Source organism: Polistes canadensis, unplaced genomic scaffold (assembly GCF_001313835.1).
Source record: "Polistes canadensis isolate GaletaPanama2010 unplaced genomic scaffold, ASM131383v1 scaffold_233, whole genome shotgun sequence".
Classification (NCBI taxonomy): domain Eukaryota; kingdom Metazoa; phylum Arthropoda; class Insecta; order Hymenoptera; family Vespidae; genus Polistes; species Polistes canadensis.
This window is the reverse complement of record NW_014569780.1, coordinates 166348-190436: the sequence shown is the minus strand read 5'-3', so window position 1 is coordinate 190436 and position 24089 is coordinate 166348. Positions and strand designations below refer to the sequence as shown.

General features: G+C 35.4%; 1 protein-coding gene across 2 annotated transcripts; it reads right to left on the bottom strand.

Moving 5' to 3' along the window:
* Positions 1-2403: 2403 nt before the first annotated feature.
* On the bottom strand, positions 2404-22174 carry LOC106790362 (furin-like protease 2). Of its 2 annotated transcripts, none has more exons than XM_014755185.1 (14): positions 22072-22174; positions 17646-17852; positions 11813-12107; positions 10486-10658; positions 9048-9713; positions 8703-8919; positions 7698-8172; positions 6999-7186; positions 6675-6923; positions 6114-6582; positions 5727-5926; positions 5367-5648; positions 3995-4200; positions 2404-3551 (listed from the first exon to the last, which is right to left on the bottom strand). In XM_014755185.1, the coding sequence occupies exons 3-14, from the start codon at positions 12078-12080 to the stop codon at positions 3444-3446; spliced, it is 3501 nt and encodes a 1166-aa protein (XP_014610671.1). In that variant the 5' UTR covers positions 12081-12107; positions 17646-17852; positions 22072-22174; the 3' UTR covers positions 2404-3443. The 2 variants fall into 2 exon arrangements, with proteins under 2 accessions (XP_014610671.1, XP_014610669.1); XM_014755183.1 differs by lacking the exon at positions 22072-22174 and having other exon boundaries at positions 7698-7978; positions 8093-8172; positions 17646-17729.
* Between the last annotated feature and the right edge of the window lie 1915 nt (positions 22175-24089).

Genomic DNA, 24089 nt, shown 5'->3' with positions numbered 1-24089 from the left:
CTTTCTCTCTCTTTCTCTCTCCTTCCCTCCTTTTTTCTCTTTTCGTCTATTTTCCTTTTTTTTTTTCCTTTTTCGTTTTTTCTCTTACCTTTCACGTTTTTGTCTCACACTTAGAAACCAAGTGTACACCGCATTTCATCAAGCAAATGGCCGGCCCTTTTCGCGCGATCAGGTATAGTTTTCGAGAGTTTCACGGTTAAACTTTAGCCGACTCGTACGCTATTGGATCTTGCACTTAGCGATAATTAAACGTCGACGTTGGCCAAAAGTAAAGTAAGTACTTACCTCGTAAACCCATTTTCGCCTTCTCGTTGATAAAAAGAGGGGAATGAGTGAAAGAGAGAGGGTTGGGAACACATAAGCATATATATATATATAGATTCAAAATGAAAAAATTAAATAGAAAAATGAAAAACACATAAAGGAAAAAAAAAGACAGACAGACAAGTATACAAAGGTAAGTGAAACAAAGAAAAAAACGCACATACGCAGTTTAATATCTCTGTGTGTATAGATATATATGTATATATTTATAATCGCGTTCTTCATAAAAGTACAATAATAGCTTTATATCAAATCACGAAGAGAACATTCAATATTCGTCGTATAAGCAACACACTGTTGTTGATAGTGTTGATTGTGGTAATCAGAGTTACAGTTGTAATTAATTAGTTAATTGTTGTTAATAATTAGGCGCACACGCACACGTGGGCTATTTATTTATTTATTTACGACGGTTCCGATGATGATTCGAGGAATATTATCGATTCGCGATTAATCGTTGCGCGCGTGATTCATATAATTCTTCCTTCTTTTTTTTTTTTTTTTTTAAATCTTTAAATCTCTTCTTCCTCTTCTTCATCTTCATCTTCTTTCCAAATATCTTTTCTTTCTTTCTTCCTTTCTTTTATTCGTATTTTTTCTTTTTTTGTTGTCTTTTATAATTTCTTTATTTTTTTTTTGTTTTTTTTTTTTGTTTCCCGTCGATCATTATTATTACATCATTCGACTCCAAACTCGTGCTGGAGTCTCATATTTTCATTCGACGAGAGGCTTCTCTTTTTTAATGAGAAAAAAAAGAGGGGAAGAAAAAATAAACAAATAAAAGGGTAAACGTACAAGCTTAAGTAAAAACAACGTGTGGTATAAGAAGTAATTATATAATAAAAATAAGAGGGGACGAAAAAAAATATATAATAAAGAGAAACACAATGAATACAGAGAGGTAATGAAAATAGCAACAAAGAAACTATTCAAAAATGCGACACCTTGTATAATATTATAATAGTCCGACACGGGGCCTTACGCGAGAGATACAACATGTACACATTCTCTCTGTATTTCTTTCATTCTATCCCACTTTCCCTTCTTCTTATCTCTCTCACTCTCTTTCTCTTTGTCTAACACAAATGCATTCTCAAACGTACATACGCAGAACACACTTAACATATAACCCAAAACTGGAATGGCTGGTGGCGTGTGTATTAACGCTGAGAAACGAAAATACGTGAAAAATATAAGAAAATCAGAGAGAGGGAGAGAGAGAGAAAGAGAAAGAGAGAGAGAGAGAGAGAGAGAGAGAGGGAGGGAGAATCCATTTGGATTCTTTTTTTTTTTTGTTTTCTCATACTTTTTAACATTAGCCGAAAATAGTTGTAATAATAAAAATAATAATAATAATCATAATTATAATACTCTTTGTCATATGCAAAAGTATTTTTTAACGTATACATAATATGTGTATGCATATTTACATATATATATATACACATACATATATGCATGTATACGCATTAAGTTATTAGAACTTGGTCATTCTAGTTTCAACAGTAGGGTGAGCGAGATAGAAAGAGTCCTACGAGGAATAGGTATATTTCTCTATCTTCCCCTCTCGCTCTTCTGGTCCTCTTTTTAATCATTCTCTTTCTCACTCTTTCTCTCTCTCTCCCTCTCTCTCTCTCTCTCTCTCTTACTCTCTATCTCTTTATTTCTACGTACTGCATTTGGGTTCATCATTATTCTCGCCAATTATACATACGTAATATGTTTTGTACGTATTTTATAACCAACAATTTGAAATAATTTCTTTTTTAACTTTCTCTTCCCAATGCGAGAGACAAAAAAAAGGGGCGGGGTGAGGCGAGGCGGGGCGGGGGGTGAGAAAAAAAATGAAAAAACAAATGTAGAGAGATTAATATTCGGTCTATAAACATTGAACTAATTTTTTTTTGTTTTTCTTTAATCTAAAGTGCTCCTTTTTCTTCTTTTTTTTTTTCTTTTTGTTTTTTATCGCTCGACGCGATTATTATTATTATTATTATTATCCCCCCCCCCGTAATTAATAAAAAGAACAACGCGTTGAATGCGAAGAAAAAAGAAAAAAAAAGAGAGAAAATTTACACAATTTCTTTTTTTTCTTTTTTTTTTGTTGCGTCCAGACCCACCGGGTCAGCAAGAAAATAAAGGATACGCGACGGAATTTCGATGACTTTTCCTTTTTTTTTTGTTCCTTTTTTTTCCTTTTTTATTTTTTTTTTTCTTTTTTTTTGGACAGAGAGGGGAGTATATGTATTCTGTTTGAGAGTTGGGGGAGGGGGAAGGCATAAAAGGCTGGATGATCAAGGGCGTTTCTACTCTCAGGCACTTTATAATGTCCTTCACCCTTTTTAATGTCCACCTCTCTATCTCTCTCTCTCTCTCTTCTCTTTTTCTTTTTCTCTTTTTCTTTTTTTCTATCTATCGGCGTATTAGAGATACACACATGCACACACGCGAGATAACACAGCAGCGGACACGTGTGCGCGTATGTATTTTTAACAATAAGAAAAAACAATCGCCCGTATGATTATCGGCGGATCGATGTACATATTTTTCTTTTCCTTTTTTTTTTTTTGCCCTTTTTCTTTTTTTCTTCTTCCCATTTCCAAAACATTCATGTAGTAATCTTCATCATCCATACAATCGCACGTCTAATAAAATTAAACGTCATCATCATTATAACACGCAGAGAGAATCGCACACATACACATATTTTCTGCTTGATCGAGGACTTTTTTTTCAGCTGCTGATGTTGCTGCTGCTGATGATGATGATTCTTTTTCTTTTTCTTTATCCACCATTTATTTATTTCTATTCTTTTCCTCCTTTGTCAATTGTAACGACACGGTGGGTGAGGGGGAGGTGTGTGATTTGTTGAAATCTCAACGCGTCGAGAGACATTTTTTAACCAAACTTGCAATTTTTTGGCTATATGTATATATATTTTGTGTGTGTGTTTGACGTTGGATCGAAATAGATATCGATCATCATGGACTTTTCTCTTCTTCTTGTTCTTTTTCTTGTTCTTCTTGTTCTTGATCTTGTTCTTGTTCTTGTTCTTCGACGAGAGAGAGGAAATGGTTCTTCTATGTTTGTTGATGGTTAAATTGTTGTTTTTTTATGTTCTAAGTCATCAGTTCCGTCGTATCATCAGCATCGGCATCATCCACGGATTCCATTCTCACGGTTAATTGCGTGTAACCCATATTTGTTTGTCTTCTTGCTGATATTGCCTGAAGGTAATTCAATTTATTATTTGTGTTATAGAATAAGCTAATGATTACGATGATTATTATCATCATCATTATTATTACAATTAATAATAGTATTAACATATATTGATATTCAAATATTGTCAGTATAAATTTAAATTGTTTACGCGTTAAGTTAATAAATTTCATCGTCATGTTTGTTAACGTAGATAATAAATTAGTCAATTATCAATATTAACAACGGTATAATATTAATGCTTAATATTGACGATGAATAAAGAGAGAGAGATCCATTTACAATAGTATTCTTTCAACTTGTCATGCAATAATCCGATATAATACATTTATTTTCAATGATACTCGCGCGCGCGTTCTAAATATTTATAAATATCGATTAATATGCACATTATGGGTAGATTTGATTTTCAATAGAATAAATAAAATACTTTCCAAATAGTACTTACTTGAAGTGCAACGAATATTATTACGAAGATTGCAACTGACGTTAAACAGATAGCCACTGCCATGGTTGTAGCTGCTGTTACTGCTAACGAAGCCGAATCGTTGGTATTTTCATTATTTTTGTCGAGTACTTCGTATCCTTCGGATATCGATGAGTCTCTAGATGGTACCCTTCTTTTACCAGCCGGCGAACTGTTCCTGCAGCCACCTACACACGATCAACAAACAATGTTACGTAACTTTCAGTCGTTGAACAAAATTTATCAAAACGTATAAAAACTTTTCCCTTCCCTTTCCCACCATTTTGTTTCCGCTTGTTACAATAAAACTATTAAATCTACGTCATTTTGCAAATTTTATTTCAGTCTTTATCAGTTAAATTCAACTTTTCGTCCTATAAGGATGATCTCTTCTTGCGTGCCGTTAGTTGTTCTTACGTAATGTGTTTTCTTTGTAAAATGTTTAGGGTGTAAAGGGAAAGGGAAGATAGAACGTCTTCCAACGAACCATATAAAGTTCGAGACGAAAGTTCGACGCGATACAACTTATTGGAAACGTTCGTGAAAACTTTTGCCGACGCCTTTTGATAGAGTGAAAACGGGGTGGGGTGGTGTGGGGTGAGGGGTGGTAGAGGAAAGTAGGGTTGGCGGAGAAAGGAAAGAAAGGAAAGATTGCTAAGTTTCCTCGAAAAGAATACTTTTTTTTCCACTGGCGGTGAATGGATGGATGGATGGATGGATGGATGGTTGGATGTAAGTCGAGGAGGAGATTTTGTTTTTCTTTCCTTTTCTTTTTTATGTTCTAACTCGTAAAGCGCGATGCTTCTTATTTATCGCTACTACTTTTACTTTGGCACGAACTATAATACAGTCATTTATTTTTGTAATTGACAACACACTTTCGCGATATTTATTGGACCGTTCTGTTAGAAAAAAGAAGCCAAGCTACATTTTTTAATGTGAGATGTTTTCATCTAAAAGTAATTGCTGGTAAAACTGTCTTATGTGACGTAGTAATGATTGCCCTAATAAGCCATACTTATGCATTGATTGTTTAAACAAAATTCATCGCTACATGAAAATATAAGTCAAATATATAACATACTTTCTATTTTGTATTCACTCTTGAACATAACTTTTATTTCAATTATTCAAAATGAAATATATTTAATTTGTTAGTGTTATTTTGCGCACATTTTGTCGTTTTAATATTTATAATTATGAAAATAATATATTATTCTCTCAAAAAGAAGATAAAAATAAGTATTTATAGACTATAAACGGTACACTTGGCCTATAAATGACATCTCCTCATAAATAGCATGGCAGGGAACGTGTTAATGCAATAACTATTTCTGGTTACTGTGTTACTTACCGGTTTCTGGGTCACAGAGACAACACTCGTCGACGTGTGGACCCTTTTCTAGCCCCGTACAACAGGGCACACACTGATTGTTTAATTTGTCCAAATGCAGGGGGGGCGAGCATGCGGCACAACTGAATTTCCCAGGTCCGGTACATCTGCGACAATCTGCATGACAATTCTTGCAAAGCTGTGTCAAAGGATCGTAATATTGTGCACCGAGGCATTCCATGCATAGACCACCTTCTAACATGGAATGTGGTGGACAAGATGTACACTCGAGTGGACCTTCGCCTGTACAAAGTAAGTATATTATTTGTAGTTTTAATGTATTTAATGTATAAGGAATAAAAATTCGTTCTTTGTTATTACCTTTACATGTACGACAATAATGGTGACATTTTTGGCAGCCAAAATTAGACTTGAAGAAACCTTCCGGACATTCAGGATGACATTCGCCAGCTGCTAATTGCCAACCTGTTGGACAAGTCACGCACTGATCTCTCCTAGGACCCGAACAAGTTTTACACGAGAGATAACACTTGGCGCATTGGCCTCTGTCGCTGTAATAACTGTAATCAAAAAGATTCGGATCTTAGGAGATTGGAAAGTTATTTATTTTGTATTTCTACATATGCAATTATATAGAAGAAATTGCAAATAATTAGATCTTGTAATAGCCAAGGGGTTTATCTTTGATAGCCAATTATAAAACGATATTAAATTTGTTTTGCTTATCGGACAAAGATAAAGATTTACCCTTGAGCACAGGAGGATCGGCATTCACCACTTTGCAGTTGTAGACCATCTTGACAGGCGGTGCAGTTAAGTCGAGATACACAGCTCTTGCAAGTATGCAAACAAGGAACGCAAATTGGCCTGGAGGGTTGCGCCACCGAGTAATATCCATCGTCGCACTGTGAGACACATCGACGGCCTTGAAGTAGGAGCGGTCCTTGACAGGATATACAAAAGTCCTCGGTAGAGCCAGCGCAACTTTCGCACGTCGAGTGACAAGGTTTGCAGTGTCCGTCGTCGTAATATTCAGCAGTGTCGCAACGATTCCGACTTTCCGGTGCGCATACACCTTTCTTATTCAAACTCCAACCTTCTATACAACTGATACAACTAGATGTTGCACAAGTTAAACATCCTGGTGGACAAGGTACACATTCGCGTCGTTTTTTATCAGCACTATAGCCAGCTGGACAAGATGCTCGGCAGGTTCCTACGAACGGAATCAATGATATGACGAAACATCCCCTATCATTTTGTTCATTTCTTATTTCAGTGCTTATTCCCCGAGAACAATATGCTTACCACTGAGTGAGAATAAACTAGGTCGGCAAGCTATACACTGATTTTCAGCGGTGCCATTACACGATTCGCAGCTGGGATGACAGGGCGCGCAATTATAATCCTGCGTTTCGTACGTGTAGAGAGGACAGGCCGCGTAACATTTGTTCTCGTGCATCACCAAATGATGCTCACAGCTGGTGCACTTGTCCGGCCTGTCCTGGCAGCTGGCGCAATTGGCCTCGCAGGGCACGCACGTGCTGTTCTCCGTATCTATGAAAGATTAGTGGCCATTTTTATTATCCTATGATTATTATTTTCCCCGAATCCGATCGAATCGATACTTACTCTCGTAATAACCTTCTGGACATTGTTGCAGGCAAACAGCTAAATCGGTAACTCGAAGATGAGCGGGTGCACAAGATAGACAGGAATCCTGACCGGCACCGGCACAAATCTCGCAGGACTCGTGACAAGGCCAACAAACGCCACCTTGATTCGGGAAACTTCTCGGTGGACACCGGCTAACGCACGTACTGCAAATACAGTACTCGCTGCTACATTTCGCGATACGTAGGAAAATACCAGGGTGATGTCTTCGTGATCTCATGTATGATTTTCTTATTATTCGAGAGTAATAATCGAGGGAGGTCGTAAAGGCTAGTTGGTGAAAGATTATTATAGAAAGGCATAAGAACGAATTGTTACGTGTCTTTTACACCCAAAATCGATTAATTTACGTTCGATCCTTTGTTCCCGCGTCCTTCGGGAAATTCCACCTCTCTCGGTAGCGTTATTCGGCCAGAACAAAACAGTTGGTTAATGCCAATGAGTAATACCATTTCAACATGCTCGATCAGAAAAGAAAACGAATACTACTGGCCAGGATATTTCGAAAAAAAAAAGAAAATAAATTTCAAACGAGTATTTGTAATCGTTTTGATCGAGCAAGTGAGTTTATTAACCAAAATAGAGTTAGTATTGTATGAAAAAAAAAAGAAAGGTTAGGATCAACATGAAAATATTACCATCAGAACATTGACTCACTTGTCTAGCCGATAATTCTTGCATGCGACGCATTGAGTTGGACCCTTTCCATAACAACCTTGAGAATCGCATTGAGGATCGCAGTCGTGAAGAATCTGCCTGGTGGTGTCCAAGGAACCGTCTGCAATCTGAGAGGAGGGAACCGAAGGTGAATCGAAGCCCGAAGCTGCTGGTGTGTCACCTGGGAGCCGATTGGTCAAGAGAGGAGCCGAAGAACCGTCGAGAGTGGCCACCGATGCGTGGACGTTCGATGCTGCACCGGCGTAGGATCCTTGGTAACTCTGAAAGGTAGACGGAGCAAAGAAGTCGGTGTCGCCCCGATGGTCCTGAGCTAGCGGATCATCGTCTATCGCGAACGGGTAATGCACGGATGAGAACGGAGAATGCGCTTGTACCGGGTTAAATTGACGTGTTCGTATCCTGATCGGGTTCGTCGCTGTCCCATAGAATATTAGCTGCCACTTCTTCAGTATACCTGTATAAGGATAGATCAAATTACAGTTTATATTATAGAGTTGGTCTCTTTATTATTAGGATTGCATTAAAAATAATAATTGATAGGTAATAATTTTGTCTTTTAATTTAAACAGAAATTACGTTCGTTTCTCTATTCAGAGAATGTGAAATCGTTGCTCAGATGGGTAGCCTTTGCGAATTAGGAAGCAATTGGAAACATGCGAAATGTATTGGGTTGAAGCGTTCATTTCTATTGGAATGGGAACGTTCAGATTTCCTTCCTCGCACAATAGTCAGTGCATTGATGAAAGTATGAGATTACAGTTCGGTTCTATAATGCGTAGTGTGCTGTACGTGTGCGCTCATTAATTGCAATCAGTTATCGATTAGTCGTGGACGGCATATTTCGTCATGGGAAAGCATCGATTACGAATTCATAGGGCGCTCGGATAATAAAATTATCTAACGAGCGACTCTCGAGGCTTGGATAAAATAGAATTGAGGGAGTTTGGGAATGGTCAACGAGGATAGTAAAGATAGAATACTTGCCTGGGGAATTGACGTGCCGATTTCCGGCGTTAATGATCTGCAATGTCCAACGTCCGTCGGCTTTCTCGCCCCAAAAGTGCACGCTGAGGAAAGGCCAGTCATCGAAGCTGGAACTAAGGACGTCGCGTGGTCTTTCGAAGAGTAAGGTCGACGTGGTACCCATCGGCGAGGTTAGCAGTAACCTTAAATTACCTCGTGGGAAGAATCTCAGAGATACCTGGCCGATAGAAGTTAAGTCAAAACGTAAAAAAAAAAAGGTACATAGATTTTCTACCCAGGTAGGAAATCAAATCCTAAGAGGGAGGGAAAAAAAAGAAAGGTAAGAATAAAAAAGACGAGGTTTACCTTGCACTGTACGTGCTCGAGAAAGCGAACTTCGTTCAAGGATCCGGCACAGCCGGTAACGTCCATATATACGCTCAAGGTATATCCGTAAGTCGGATCGATGGGCCGTTCCTCGTTTATTTCGTCGGATTTACAGATATGCTGTGGTGCCACGTTGGTCCATTGTTCGGCTAAACTGACCATAGCGCCTGCGTCCATAAGCCCATATCCAAACTTGTGTGAGACTTTTCTCTTGACCCCGTTTAGTATCCAACCGGGTTCCTTTTCGAGGGGTTCCGATCTCGAGGTTAGCACTACGAGGTATTGCATGTCTCTCCAGGTTAAACTTGGATTCGCTTCTAGAGCCAATGCTGCGATACCGGCTGCCAATGGTGCTGAGGCTGATGTCCCGGTATGTTCAACGGTGCATATGTGATCGGGTCGTAATTTTGCGTCCATGTCGACCGTTGCAACGCTTTTATCATTGCCCGGAGTTCCCGAGGAGTACGTCGAGGCCAATGTAGAACTGCACTCTTCCAAGTACCACGGTTTGTAACCACCCTGAGTTGCGCTCGATATCGACAACGTGAAGATGCTGTTAGTATAGCCATCGCAATTACACGAGTCCGTGTGTCTACCGCCATTACCGGAAGCCCACACGAATATCGAACCTTTTCCTTTGCGACCCTGTTGTGTGTGCCCCCACCCACCCCAACGTGAAAGGTTTTATTCGAACATGATACAAGCATAAATGTAGAGATAGGAATACATGAAGGAACAAATATCCAGCTTCCTTCCTTTCATATATGTCTCGGGGACATACGTATCACGCTTCGATGTTTCTCCAAGCGACCCTTTCTCTCTCTCTCTCTCTCTCTCTCTCTCTCTTTACTCGTATACTTTATTACCACCCCTCTAGCAATGAGAGAGCTATACCTAGTTTGATCTATGACCTCTTTTGCCAAACGACGTCGCGTACTTGGACTTTTTATTACGTTTAAGGATTTACTTGATTTTTATCATCTTTGATGATACCAAAGAGCCAAGTAATAAATATACTCGTTAACAAATATTTATATTTAACATATATTATGTAATTTTAAATGAATTTTATAATATTAATTTTCTTTGCTATATCAAAATAAGTTAAGGTAGTAAGGGGGGAAAAAAAGAAAGAAAGAAAGGTTGGTTGCCAGTAATCCCAGAAATTCATGGAAATAAATTCGGTTGAAAAGTCATCCTCCGTTACTTTGCATAACACATGTAAGTCTCGTCGTATTTCGAATCGATAAAAACGCTCTTTTTTCGCTTGGAAAATCATCGAGGAGGTAAAGTTTAACGCCTGGTATAACTCGTGAAAAGAGAACGGAAGATGAAAAAAAAAAAAAGAAGACGAAAAAGAAATAGAAATGGAAAGAAAAATGGAAAATAAGAAAAATAGTTGAATGAAATAGCTTACGCTTGTTACTCCGTAAATAAAAGCCCTTCTAGCTAGCGGACCAGGACCATCTACTGTCTTCCCGTCGTCTTCGGGGCCCCAAGAAGCGCTATATATGTCTATGTGATCAGGATTCAATCCTAGTGCTCTGGCTTCGACGGCATCGTTTACCGGGCCATCGAGCATTCGCACGCCTGAAAACACGTTAGGTATGTACGTGCGTTAGTTTCCACATTCTCTCTCTTCCTCTCTCTATATATATATATATTTCCTTCTCTCACATATATACATATATACATAATGTTCAGATAACGTGGATTCTATAGAATGCCCAAAAGGTTTCGATTCAATCTATAATATGTGCTTTATTTGGTTGGTGTTTACTTTGAAATTTGTTCCCCTTCAGCCCATCCCCCCAACCCCGATTATAAATTGACCGAAAATTGTGTTAAGGGTATCGTGTAAATATTTTTCTATTTTCATGGTTTGTTTTATTTAAAATCTATAGAGTATCGGCGTGCAATATGTACGATGTGCTGATGTTTTACAGATTGTCCGATTTACGAGGGGCATTTTATAGAATCACCGTTATCCTAATATTAATCGTAACATATATATAAATAAGTAATATAATAAGTAATACATAAATGTATATGTTATCGTGAAAGGCCGAAATTAGAGATTGTCCAGATTCATATGGTCACTTGGTGTATGTCTGAAATATTAATGTATAAGAATAAATCCGAATAATTGGTCTTCCATTGACGTATTTGGTATGTATTGACATTTCGATATGTGAATCTTGACATTCTCCAATTTGGGTCTTTCACGGTAACATATATTATATGCATATAGGTTATTTCAAGACACGTCTCGTAACATCAGGAGTAATTTTAGTACGCTAAAATAAGAAAAAAAAAAGAAGTTCATACAATCATATACTTGATACGATCTTCTTCCCTTCTTTTCAAATGTAAATGAAACCATTGCAGTTTGGCCGTTTAAATTTGGGACATCCTGTATATACAATTTTATTGTATACGTACATACTACATATGCATATGTACTACCTAGGTTCTTACGTGCTAAGATTCAGAGGAAGTTCGTCAACTCTCCTCCTCTTAATGATAGACGTTGATCCTATGATTCTTGAATTAATTGCATCCTAACAAGTACGAGATGCAGCTCGAGAATATTAAACGAGGGTAATCCCAGATAATTTTGTCAATACGTGACGCTAACACATATAATTCGTTTGTCTATTTAACATTCGACAACTCGATTGATTTTCCATATAGAAAGATTGATATCTATATAGAAAGAAAATAAATGTTGTTAACATTGTTACCTCCGATGCTAGAATTATAAGCAACTCCAACGCCGCAGTATTGGTTAAAAGCAACAGCGGCAACTTCTCCAGCACAACGAGTTCCATGCTTGTTGTCCCCGTTGTCTCGTGGCATTGGATCCGAGTCATTATCATTGATATCATAACTAGCCTCATGATCGTAGTTCAACGCAAGATCCGGATGATTCGTTTGAATACCATCGTCTAATATGGAAACGACTACGCCTTTACCCGTGTAACCCTTTTGCCATGCTGGTCCTAAATTCATGTCGTATCCATCTTTGGCGCCACCGTTCTAAAACAATTTTGAAAAACAAAATTTAAAAAAATCGTTACTCGATTTGTATTTTTTGTATTGACAACTATTCTATTCTCTTTCTATTATCTTTTTATTTCAACCGATTAAGTTCGTGAAGGCATTGGAAGGAAATAATATATCAAGCTGGGGAGGGGAAAGGGGGAAGAGGTGGATACGTAGACCGTCTTCGAAATTTCGAGGAAGTCGAGTGACCGGATAAAGAATGACTTTGCGTTTCGTGAAAAATTCGACAGTTATTCGAAGGCTTCGCTTACGTCATTCCAGAGTTTTAATCTTTTCTCGGTACGGGGGGCGGATTTTTTCGGTCGAATGAAAAATAACGTTTCCCTAGGAATTTCTAGTACTTTATTTTCCCACGTGCGCGCGCACCTTTTCTTTTCTCTCGTTTTTTTTTTTGATTACCTCTTTTTGACAAATTTTGTTCGTAAAATAAATAAACTTTCGTCTACGTAGGTGTAGGTATAGCGTTTTTCTTTATATAAATTTTATTTCTAGAATTTCTACCGAAAATTGATCGATAATCGTATATAATAATATCCGCAACGTTTACTTTTGTCCCCAACTGTATTTATGCGCACACGCATCATGTAGTACATACTACGTACCATTATTTTCACTGTTACGTTACATTAATCGAAAGCGGTCAAAGCAATTTGTATAAATGCCTCTTCGTTATTTCATACACGTGCACACGTAGAATACAATATTTAGACGGTAGAGAATACCGAGTACACCGACGTCGAAAGTTACTACACGAAATTGCACTTGTTTGCTTTGGGGAACACATTTTAGCGCGGCCATTTCGCTCGAAACTAATCCAATTCTCGTGGATACTAATACGTACGAGTACATTAAGGAGCAATTCGAAGTGGCTGATAGTAAAAGGCCCGGATAGTTCGTTCCTAACTTTTGTTATTTATTGATTCCTAGCGTGCGTTTTCATTTTAACGACGTTTTTCAATTTTATCTAACTTAATTCTTTTTTTTTTTCTTCCCCCGTTAGTATTTTAAACTCTACCGCAATTTGACGATTTTAACATTTAAATCTAACTAGTTTAAAAAAGTCATATTTTTGAAAACGTATCTCTCATTTATTTTCATTATTTAAAACCTTTTTTGTTAGATATACGAGTCAGCCGTTTCGTAAGGAACCTTTTCATATATGACCCCTTCGTATATGGGTCGTTAGTAACGAAAAGGTGAAAAAAAAAATAAAAAAAGAAGAAGAAAAAGCAAAGTCACGTTCATTGTAAAAATCACGGGAAATGTCATCGTTTGTGCTTTGACGTGCTTTTCTTTTTTGACAACAGCGTGTATTTTTCTAACGAAAATTTATTTTTAATTTATACTGACACACTAACGATCTCAAACGCGAGACGAGAAAATTATTATAATTATAACAAGTAGAAATGTTATTATCCGTGTTTTAAGTATCTGCGATCTTTTGGGATTATATACTATAATATTTAGGAAAAAAAAGAAACAAATTGTCATTATAAAAACGTCGATAAAAGAAAAAAAGGAAAAGAAGATAAACATCTCAAAGAGAGTTTACTCGTATACGGGCAATTCAATTTGCTGCATTCAACGAATCACGTACGATTTGCGGGTAAGGAGAGTTCTGCATCGTTTGACTTCCGAGAGAAGCTGTTATATATATATATATATATATATAGAACCACGAAGAGAAATTCGAAAATGGTCATTTGCATACGTATGTGTGTGTGTGTGACTTGCATGATATTCAACAATATGTTACTCGCAATTTATTGGATTATCGAGAACAGCATGACTTGTTCAATATGTTCAATTTTTCATTATTTTCTCGTACCAAGTAGCATATATATACGTTTGCAAATTTGTATCATTCTTAAACAGAAAATTTTCACGTATATCCGTATATTGTTATTTTCATATTATTTTTTCTTTCATTGTTTCTCGCGTTGGTTTAATTTCAAACGTTATTATTGTCTTTTGTCTTAAAATGTTTCATTTTCTAGGATATCCCCCCTCCTCATTCTCCTCCTACCCCTCTCGTTAACCAGAATATTCTTTTTCATTGTGAGAACAAATTTTGTTTTACCCCTTTCCTTTGCACGAGAATGAAAAGAAAAAAATCTAGAGAGAGAGAGAGAGAGAAAGCTTTAACAACAGAGGGTGAAATCCCGTAGGACGATGAAGTTCTTCTTGGAAGGAAGAAAGTATCACGTTTCCATAGAGTTAAAGAAGAGGAAATGTAAGGAACTCCCATAGTTATTCACTACGCTACGTGCCGGTTAATTTTTACGATCTTTACCGGTTGTGTCACCTTGAGATGCACCAAGCTCTCGGCTATTCCAAGTTGCTACTTTTTTATTATTTTTATTCCTTTTCTTTCTATCTTTTTTCCATTCTTTTTCCATTCTTTTTTCATTCTTCACTAAATCGAAGTTTCTATTAAGATTTTCATCGTTCATCGTTAGACATAGTAGATAATTAGTACTGTAAAAAGCGATTATTGAATGTTGCTTTTCCCATTTGAATATATTTCACAACTTGTTTTAAAGTATAAAAAAAAAACAAGAAGTTACTGGGTGTTCGTCGAATATTGAACAACATTTACATTAGATATGTATATATCCTATTAATTTTTCATATTAGAAATTTGGGCTTACAATAATACGTTTCACTGGATACTTATTTTTCTTATATTAACACGACGATAAAACATAATATAATCGATAATCATTCCATAGTATGATCGATACCACCTCACTCCATCTCTCTCCCATCATAAACGAGATTCTTTTCGTTGAATATCACGTTTGATAAACGTGAAGAACGATAATGAATAACCGTACGTTGTTCGTTGAGAGATTTGTTGGAAATTAGCAGACCAAGATATAGGGCTTCGTTTGACGTCATGAATTCAAAGGGCGTTCGCGTAGAAACGAAGGGATTTAACCGGCGAAGCTGGATACTTTAATTACGTTCACCGGAAATTGCACGCTAGGTTGATCACAGTAAAATCGACCTTAATATCATTGAGTATTTATATCAGGTAACTATTCATTTTATTCATGAAATGTTATATATCTATCTATCCCATCGTTGAAGATATTTTCTTTTGTGCAAGTAACATATTTACATATTTTTTCATATCATAACTTGACGTACGTTCGGTATTACTGTTGAAATAAAAATTACCATTGATTCCAATTGTCGGAAGAAAATTTTGTTTGATAAATACATATATTTTATAATACTTATATTCGTAAAATAGATAAGAAAAATACGAATGCAATTAAAGCTTATTATTATTATTATTATTATTATTATTATTTATAATATCGGATGTAAATTAATTTCCTTAATGGCGGCAAATGACATTTCGTCGAATGCGATACAATTAAATTGATTACCTACACTTTGCGAATTTCATTCTACATTATTAGCTTCCTAGGGGTTTGGGGGGAGGAAAAGGGGGAATGAAATTTCATCATTTAAGGGCTAATTTCGAATACAAATAATAATATGCGATATTAATATTATACCAAATTAATGATAGATTAATTACGAATGGTCGAATTAATGTACAGTCCTCTCTTCTTTTTCTTCCTTTTTTTTTTTATATTCTTTTATAACTCTTATATCGAGATTTACATAGATGAGGATATAAAAAATAAATAAAAAAAAAAAAACAAAAAAGGAAATAAATATATATAAAGCGAAGATGAAAGTAATATTATAAAAGAAAATTAGGGATGGAACATTTTCATTGGGTAACACATTTTCAACGTGTTTATCGAACAGCTTAATGGATCTCTATTTGTTGGTGCGATCAATCGTGATAGCATGAAGCGGATTCGATATGCCGGTATTTCGGTTGATTAACTTGGTATCTTGCGTACATTCCACCACCAACACCCCCCTCCGCCCCTTTCCTCTCCGCCTCGAACTTACGCGGACATTCGATTATACGATAAACAGCCCGAGAATTAATGCAAATTATTTCAGTCGCGAAATAATTACGTGGTCGTCACGTAGTTATTATATCAGGATAATTGGTCCTTTGTGCACCGTAATACGATGGCAAAGTTTATTTAGCTTAAATTTTAATTGCTAATATATAGAGGAAGAAGGAAAGGGGAAAAAAAATATATATATATATATGTTACCGTTAAAGTTAGAAAGCCGTTAATGTGCACATTACCTAGCTAGTCCACAGATTAACTGATTTACATTGTTAACGTGAGGAATCAAGAGTATTCCGTATTTTATTTAGGTAATGTACACAATAACGGTTTTCGTATTGTTAAAGAATCGTTAAAGAAGATGTCCCTCTGTTGAAAAAATATTTTTACGTCAAACAGCAATAAAAAAAATCCCTTGGTATTGGGCAAGGTTTAAGAAAATGTGATTACAAATCTAAATGTAGCACAAGTTGTTGTTGTTCTGCATGTCGTGCATTATTTGTTATACGTTCAATGAAATTTTTCGTCGTTCGAGTATTATCACAGTTATGGTTTAACCCTTCGAGGCACGGAAAACATATAAAAATAATAATAATAATTTAATTAAGTTATTGTTTTAAGGTGGGACTGAAATAATCCCAACGTGCACGTTTACGCATCAAAAAGGTGGGACGACAGTTTTAAATATTGCCCTGCCAAAAAAACCATAAAATTCGTTCAAATAAATAGATGATTTATCGCGACACCGTTAGAGTATCTCGAATAGCAGTTGTACTACTATCTCGTAGTAGAGAATTTTACCAGATTCCGATTTTTCTCTTGGTCATCGAACCGAAAAGGATTTTCGGAGCAGCACGCGTTCTCTTTTCGGAGAGTCGGATTTCGGGTGAATAAAATACGTTTGCGAGGAGGCCTCGCAGAACCTTTATCGAATGTCGCACGGTTCGTTGAACGATACATTCCTGTCACGTAATTCGTCCCACTCACTTGCTCGAGTGAGATTCTCTTTCGACGTTGGTGGAAGCTTTTTGATGTTGAGTATCCTCGAAGGATAATGCACAACTAATACATCCAATTCTTAAACTTACTTTTTAGATTTTAAACGATAAACGCTTGCCATTGCGATATCGGGACTAAAAATTTAACTGTGATATTATTTATTAAATAAATCTTTTTGCTGAATCTCAATATAGGCCTTACGTTTATATTTAATTCATTCCTAATGACAATGAACTAATTTCATTATTACTGATTCAATCGTTTATCTAAATACTATGTATAAATTCGGTACATATATATTGTATTTTATATTATTCATGTTATTTATAATCAGTAATGTTTTATATTAGCATATTTTATATAATTATATTTGAATTTTATCTATAATAATTTAGTAAACAGAAACAATACGTATATTTTTTCGTTTATACATTTCGTCGTTATTAAAGATTCCTATACGAATATGAATACGAATACAAATTTAAATGGAACGATAATCTCGTCAAAGTATACCCGTAACGAATAAGTTAATTAAATTTTAACTTAGAGGAAGATTACTTACCAGGTACCATTGTTCCTTGAATAAAGGATCGGTGAATAAGTTTTGAAACGGTACACCTCGATTTCTTTGCCGATGATAAGACGCTTGTCTAGTTCTTGGTCCGAAATCATCGAAGAAAGGTGGATAATCGCCGAAAGTTGCGAAAGACGTTGCTTCGAAATCTCTCTTCTTACGTTTTTTCTCATGTTGTTGCTGGAACCAATGTATCTGAAAAAACGAAACATATATAAGAATATTTTTATCATAATAAATCCTTCTTCGATAAAATATTTAATTCGTTAACACGTTCCCTGCCGAGTTTATCGTTTTCGGTACACGCTAAAATGCATTTCTATGCCAAGCTGAATTTTTTCATTTAAAAGTAATTGTTGGTAACACTGTTTTATGGCATATGTCTTATGCTGGTAATTAGTTATGTGGAAATTATAATAATGAAACCACGCGAAATACCAGAAAAAGGGTGACAATCTTTTCTAATGATTGTCATAATAATCCATATTTATCGATTGATTGTTTTAACAAACAAAGTTCATCGTTACATTAAAATATAAGTCAAATATTGGGCATATTTTCTTCTTCAAAAAGAAGAAAAAAACAGTTCAGATTTATAGAAAATGATTAAACTCGTTACCGTGTACCGAAAACGATACACGTGGCCTAGAAATGACATGTATCTTCGTAAACAGCATGACAGGGAACGTGTTAAGGAGAAGATAAAACGATTACGTAATTTCAAGATGATAATATCATTTATCCGAATTCTCGTTTTCTTTTTTCCTTTATCCATCTATCTATCTATCCATCTATCTATCTATCTACATTTTGGCATGGCATTCGTTCATTTGTTCGACGATATAAAACGATAGAGCTTTGTACGAATTTCAACGGTACATTTCTTAGAATAAATATCGCGGAAATAATTGGCGAGAGTCGGGGTAGCACAATTAACGTCGATTCGACGCTCGATAAAATCCTCTCAATCTTTCTCATACTCATTATCATTTTCTCTTTCTATTTCTGCTTTTTCTCTCTCATTCTCTCTCACTCATTCCTTCGTTTCATATGAAGAGGATAAAATCGGACGCGTAAAACGCAAGCGTGGTTACGAGCGTGTAAATTAGTTCAACTCTCGACTTCGTGTGGCGGGAAAGGGGGTGGGAGTGGAGGTGGGACGGGGAAGGGGAGTATAACAACGTCGTCGTTTTACTTTCATTTGCCGCGAAATATCCTCGGTGCTTCTCGTCAATATTCACGTTAGAGATAAAACGAGGGTGGAAGGGGAAAAAAAAGAGAGAGAGAGAGAGAGAGAGAGAGGGTTGATGGTCGTTAGGACATGGATCGTCGAACATGCGGGTCGTTAATCGAGCAATCAACGAAAAACGTTCCCCGGAACGAAGAGCTTTAATTCGGGAGAGTACCAAAAGCTTCGAGTAGAATCAGAAAATCCTCTATTTCGACTTTCATTCATGTAAACCTTCTCTCTCTCTCTCTCTCTCTCTCTCTCTCTCTCTCTCTCTGTCTCTATCTTTTTTATTTTTATTTTTTTACCTTTTTATAATAAAAAAAAAGTTCAAGGAATTTACGATTGCAGATGAGAGTACAGATTTACGTCAAGGTTTTTTGTTTTTTTTTCAATTTTATTATTAATACAAAATTGACGGATATTTTTGTATATATCCTATTTTTACGAACACGCGTCAATTTGATGTCTCAATTAAAACATATAAAAAAACAAACAACTTAAAAAGCAATAAAATTCTACACTATAAACCTACAAATGAAAATATAATGAAAATATGAGTGCCGACTATAAACGGTAAAAAGATTCTACTTTATCTGTAAAGTATCTTTTAGATTCTATTTGATCCGTATTGGATTAATCTTGCTCAAAGTATATTTTAAAGGTTCGTAATATATTATGAATGTCAAAATAAGTTTGAAAAAGGTAAGTGCGATTACCAAAGAAGACTACTAGCGTGCAATGTGAACAATTTTTAGGTGGCATTATTTAGGAGGAGTGGAGTTACCTAACAAAAGGGTTAATATTCTTTATTTCTTTTTTGTTCTTTCTAATCATATATTTATTTACTTCAGATTTTCTTTCTCTACCGATCTCGTAATTCCTGATTTTCGTCGGCGCGAAATTCACGATCTTTTAGCATTTTGGCATGAATCCAGAATGCAAAGAGAGTTTTACGCATTGTATTCGGATCGGCCGAGTTTCGAGTTCTTCTCTTATGTTGGTATTCACACCACTACAATGACAACTACGACGAAGATGAGGATACGAAGGAAGAGACATTCACGAAGATGCATGTGCTATGAATCACGAATGGTAAGATTGACTGTCTTTCTATAAGATCGTTTGCGACTCAACGATTTCGAGGCTATCTCAACAAGGTCGTTTCCGAAAATACGAAACGTTCAAATGCTTTGTGAATGCACAATCGAAGAAATAGTGCACATCTTTCCTCTATTTCTCATTTCTTCTTTCAAAATTTTGAATAAACATTTGTCCTACGTTATTTCGGGGGAAAACAAAAAATAACGGGAATGAATTTTTACGGAAGAAAATATTTTCTTTTAATGATGTCATTCGAAATATATATATTTTATTAGAATGAGAGCCCACTCGTTGTTCGTCAAATCGATTAATAAAAAAAAGTATCAAACATGGACATATCATAATTGAGAAAATGAATTTTTGAATATAAAAGATTAAGCATCAATCAAGTGCATGGGCATTGGCATTAAAATTTCAAAAAAGTTTATCAAAAATGAAATTAATCTTTTTTTTTTTTCTCTCTCGAGAACGGCTAATATTATTAAATGTTTCATTTGAAATTTGACGGCGATATGTTGGAAGAAAATAATCTTGGAAACTACCTCTTTCCCTTAAGGGACTTCGTCAATTCGATCTTTAACCGTATTGAAAGCTTACACATTGAATAAATAATCTCGAGAAAACGTAAATGAAAACTATCCTCGGCACACACGTCGAATAGGTCGTAAAAGGTAAAAAGGGAGGAAGGAAAAAGGGGAAAAAAGAGAGAAAAATGGAATGAGTAAAGGTGAAAGGAGAAAGGGAAAGGGGAAAGGGGATAAGAAACTCGTAATATAAACTTGCTGGCTGTCTACGACACGATTACTCGAGAAAACTGCTGCGGCATGAATTTATTATATTCTTTAGTCTGCATCGGAAATCTTCTTGATACAAGGTAATCCATAAATTTGTTGAGAAATAAAAATAGAAAAATAAGTACTCGTAAATAAGTACAGGTAGCCCTTCTTCCTACAACACGATTCATAAATTGCGGGAACCATCCTACAACATGGCATCCTATAACATCATAAAAAAAGTTCGACAAACCTTAGTAAAACACCCTGTAACTTTTACACCACTTGATAACACGATTTTTATTTAACATATTTACAAAATTAAATTATCTTAAAATAATAAACTCTAGGTTTCATATAACACGGCATTTGTTAGAAATCTATCTACCTTGTTATAAAAGGGTTATCTGTATTGCACATAAAGATGCGTATTATCGAAGAACATCGTTGAAGGATTTAGTATATATTTGGAAAAGGTGGAAAAGAGAAAATCGACAAATCCCGTCTCTGTCGAAGAAACATCGCAAAATCCGCGGCTCGTGTCGTGAATAAGTAATCTCGAGGAGTTGTGGAAACGAAAGAGGAACTCCTTTCTCAAACGTGTAACACTAGAAGGAGTTAGTCGATCTTTTTCAACAGTCGAACTTTACGATGCGAAAAAATCGAGGTCATTCTGTTAGACCGAAGTTTATTTTTTTCCTTTTACCTTTTTTTAAAAAGAAGTCGACAATCTAGTGTTAAATAAAAAAACGATTCGAGGATGCATTTATCGAGTGGCTACGAATTCGATGCTTCTGAATTATGTACGATAGATAAACGTTATTCCGAAAATAAAGAAGAACGAGATCCGGATAAGAGTAATATCGAAATATCACGACGCGGCACGGCGTTTCTCCTTCTTCTTTTACTTTCGAAGAAACGGTTTCTCCCTTATTCGTTCGATTTAAAAAGCGCATCTCGAAGATTCTATTGTCCTGGTAAAGAAAACGCAAGGTAGGGTTGCTTTCCTGAAGCGTTCTAAAGACAATATTGTCTTTCTCAACACGATAGTATTTTATCGTTCTATCTCTCTCTCTTTCGGTTTCCTATTTCTCTCCATGGGAATTATTTTTTAAAAAGTAAGTACATTTAAAAGCCACCTACAAGCAAAAAGGATTTTACTTTAGAAATATCAGGGTAAACCTTTTTCCATTTTCTTTTGTTTTTTATTTTTCTTTTATATTTTATTAATCGACAAAAAAAGATTGATATTCCGGAGACTGTTCGGAATAAAATAAAAAATAAAAAATGATATAAAACACAAACTTACCCGTGACTCGTCTCTCAGTACTTTGTGATGTGGTTCACTTTCTGTTAATGATCTCTTGTTCAATCGTTTGTGAGAGAATAGGAAGTAATTTTTCAATGAACCAATCTGTAACAAAGTACAAAAAATATATTTTTTATTATTAAATTAATTCATCTGACAAATTAATACAATAAAATCTCTAAAGTATTATCTTGAAGAAATAAATAATTAATGTCTATCGTTTCTTCGACAACCATAAACGATTTATCGATCATATTACAATTTCAGTTTATCAGAGAGATAAAAGAACGATTTTAAATTGTAATATTCGTTTCATAGATGGTTAATTAAAGACATTTTCTTTTTATCATAATTATGAAATGATTTTTAATTTTAAGTGATTCGAAATATTTGTTGTTCTTCGTTCAATAAACTATTTTATATATTATATAATATACTGTATTATAAAATACAATATACAATATAAAATATATATGGACGAGTTTTGGTGACAGAATTTTCTTATCTCGACACGTTGGAATTTTCTCGGAGTAGTTTTAGAAGAAGCGGTAGAAAAATTTTGACAATATCCGTCGAGAGAGAAAGATATCGAAGAAACTTCGTAATATCGATTCCTTTACATTCACCTTTCCCCTCTCTTTTTCTCTTCCCACAGATATAGAGATAGAAGAAGATGGCTCAGTCAGTCATCCTATCGCTTTACGATTTCTTTCCGGAACATTTTTTGCCCTTTTATATATACATATTTTCCCATAGCTTTCTCTCTCTCTCTCTCTTCTTTTTCTTTTTGATGTTATGTTATTTGAAAAAAAGAACATTTTTTTTGTAGATAGAACGCGATGATTAAGTCACGAAAAAGAAAAAGAAAAAAAAAACATCCACGAGTATTTTTCGAATTCGAACGAGTTCATCTCGATGTAAAAAAAGCAATAAAGAAACAAAAAAAAAAAGGAAAAGATAAAGGAAAAAGAGAACGTCGGCGGTTGTAAAATTGATTTCGTCGGTTTTCCATTTTCCCTTTGACTTCAATCGAAAACCCTCTTTCAACCTTTTTTTTCTTTTTTAAACATTTGCAATATGTACTCGTTATTCGATATCGTTTAACAGCCCTCGGCAGTAAGCTTAATCATTTTTCTCAACTTTCGAATTACGTATTAGTACCGTATTCGTCCCTTTTATACACTTCCACGTCTCGTTAAAATATTTGTAGCAGTGTGAAAGCATGTGAGAACGTATTTGGCGTAAATATGATTGATGCGTGTATGCATAGACGTGAACGCTGAAGCTCTTACATACATCCAGAATTTTGTTTTTAAATCAGATTGTTATTCTCTATAGTTTTAGGCTTATTTCTGTGAAATTCGATTGCAAAAATTCCTCATAGATCCTTTGTTATGGTAAAAAATGTGACTGCCCGACAATAGCTGTTCTTTATTTGAGACACTTCAAACTTTAAACGCGTTTTTCTCGAAACTACTTTTTCCGCATGATAACTCATACAATTTTCAATATTTTCTAATGTAATTTTTTTTTTAAATATTCGCGTGCGCGCGTTCTTGTTCATCGTCGTGACAAATATTCTAATGATTAACGTAGGACATGTAACGCACGTACGTAATTGTATGTCGTATTTCTAGATGATATTCGTGCTTAGAATATATATATGTGTGTATATGTGAATATTTAAATATTTATTTCTAAAGTACTCTCATCATAGCAAGCGATCGTTCACTCAAATCGAAATATACATACATATATACACGTACCTAGGTACTTAACTATATTTGTGTGCGTATAAGAAGATAAGTATATACGTACGTGTATGTATGTATGTATATCGTTGAGCCAAGGATAAAAGCTTCTTATATTACTTTACACACACACACAGAAACGCACACACTGACTCAACGATCCCAGAAAAGTAAGCCATCGCATGAACTTTTCAATTCTCACGTATTTTCGTGGTCTATCTCTCGCATTATGCGCTAGTAGCTTAGTTTTATTTCGTGCACGTTTCG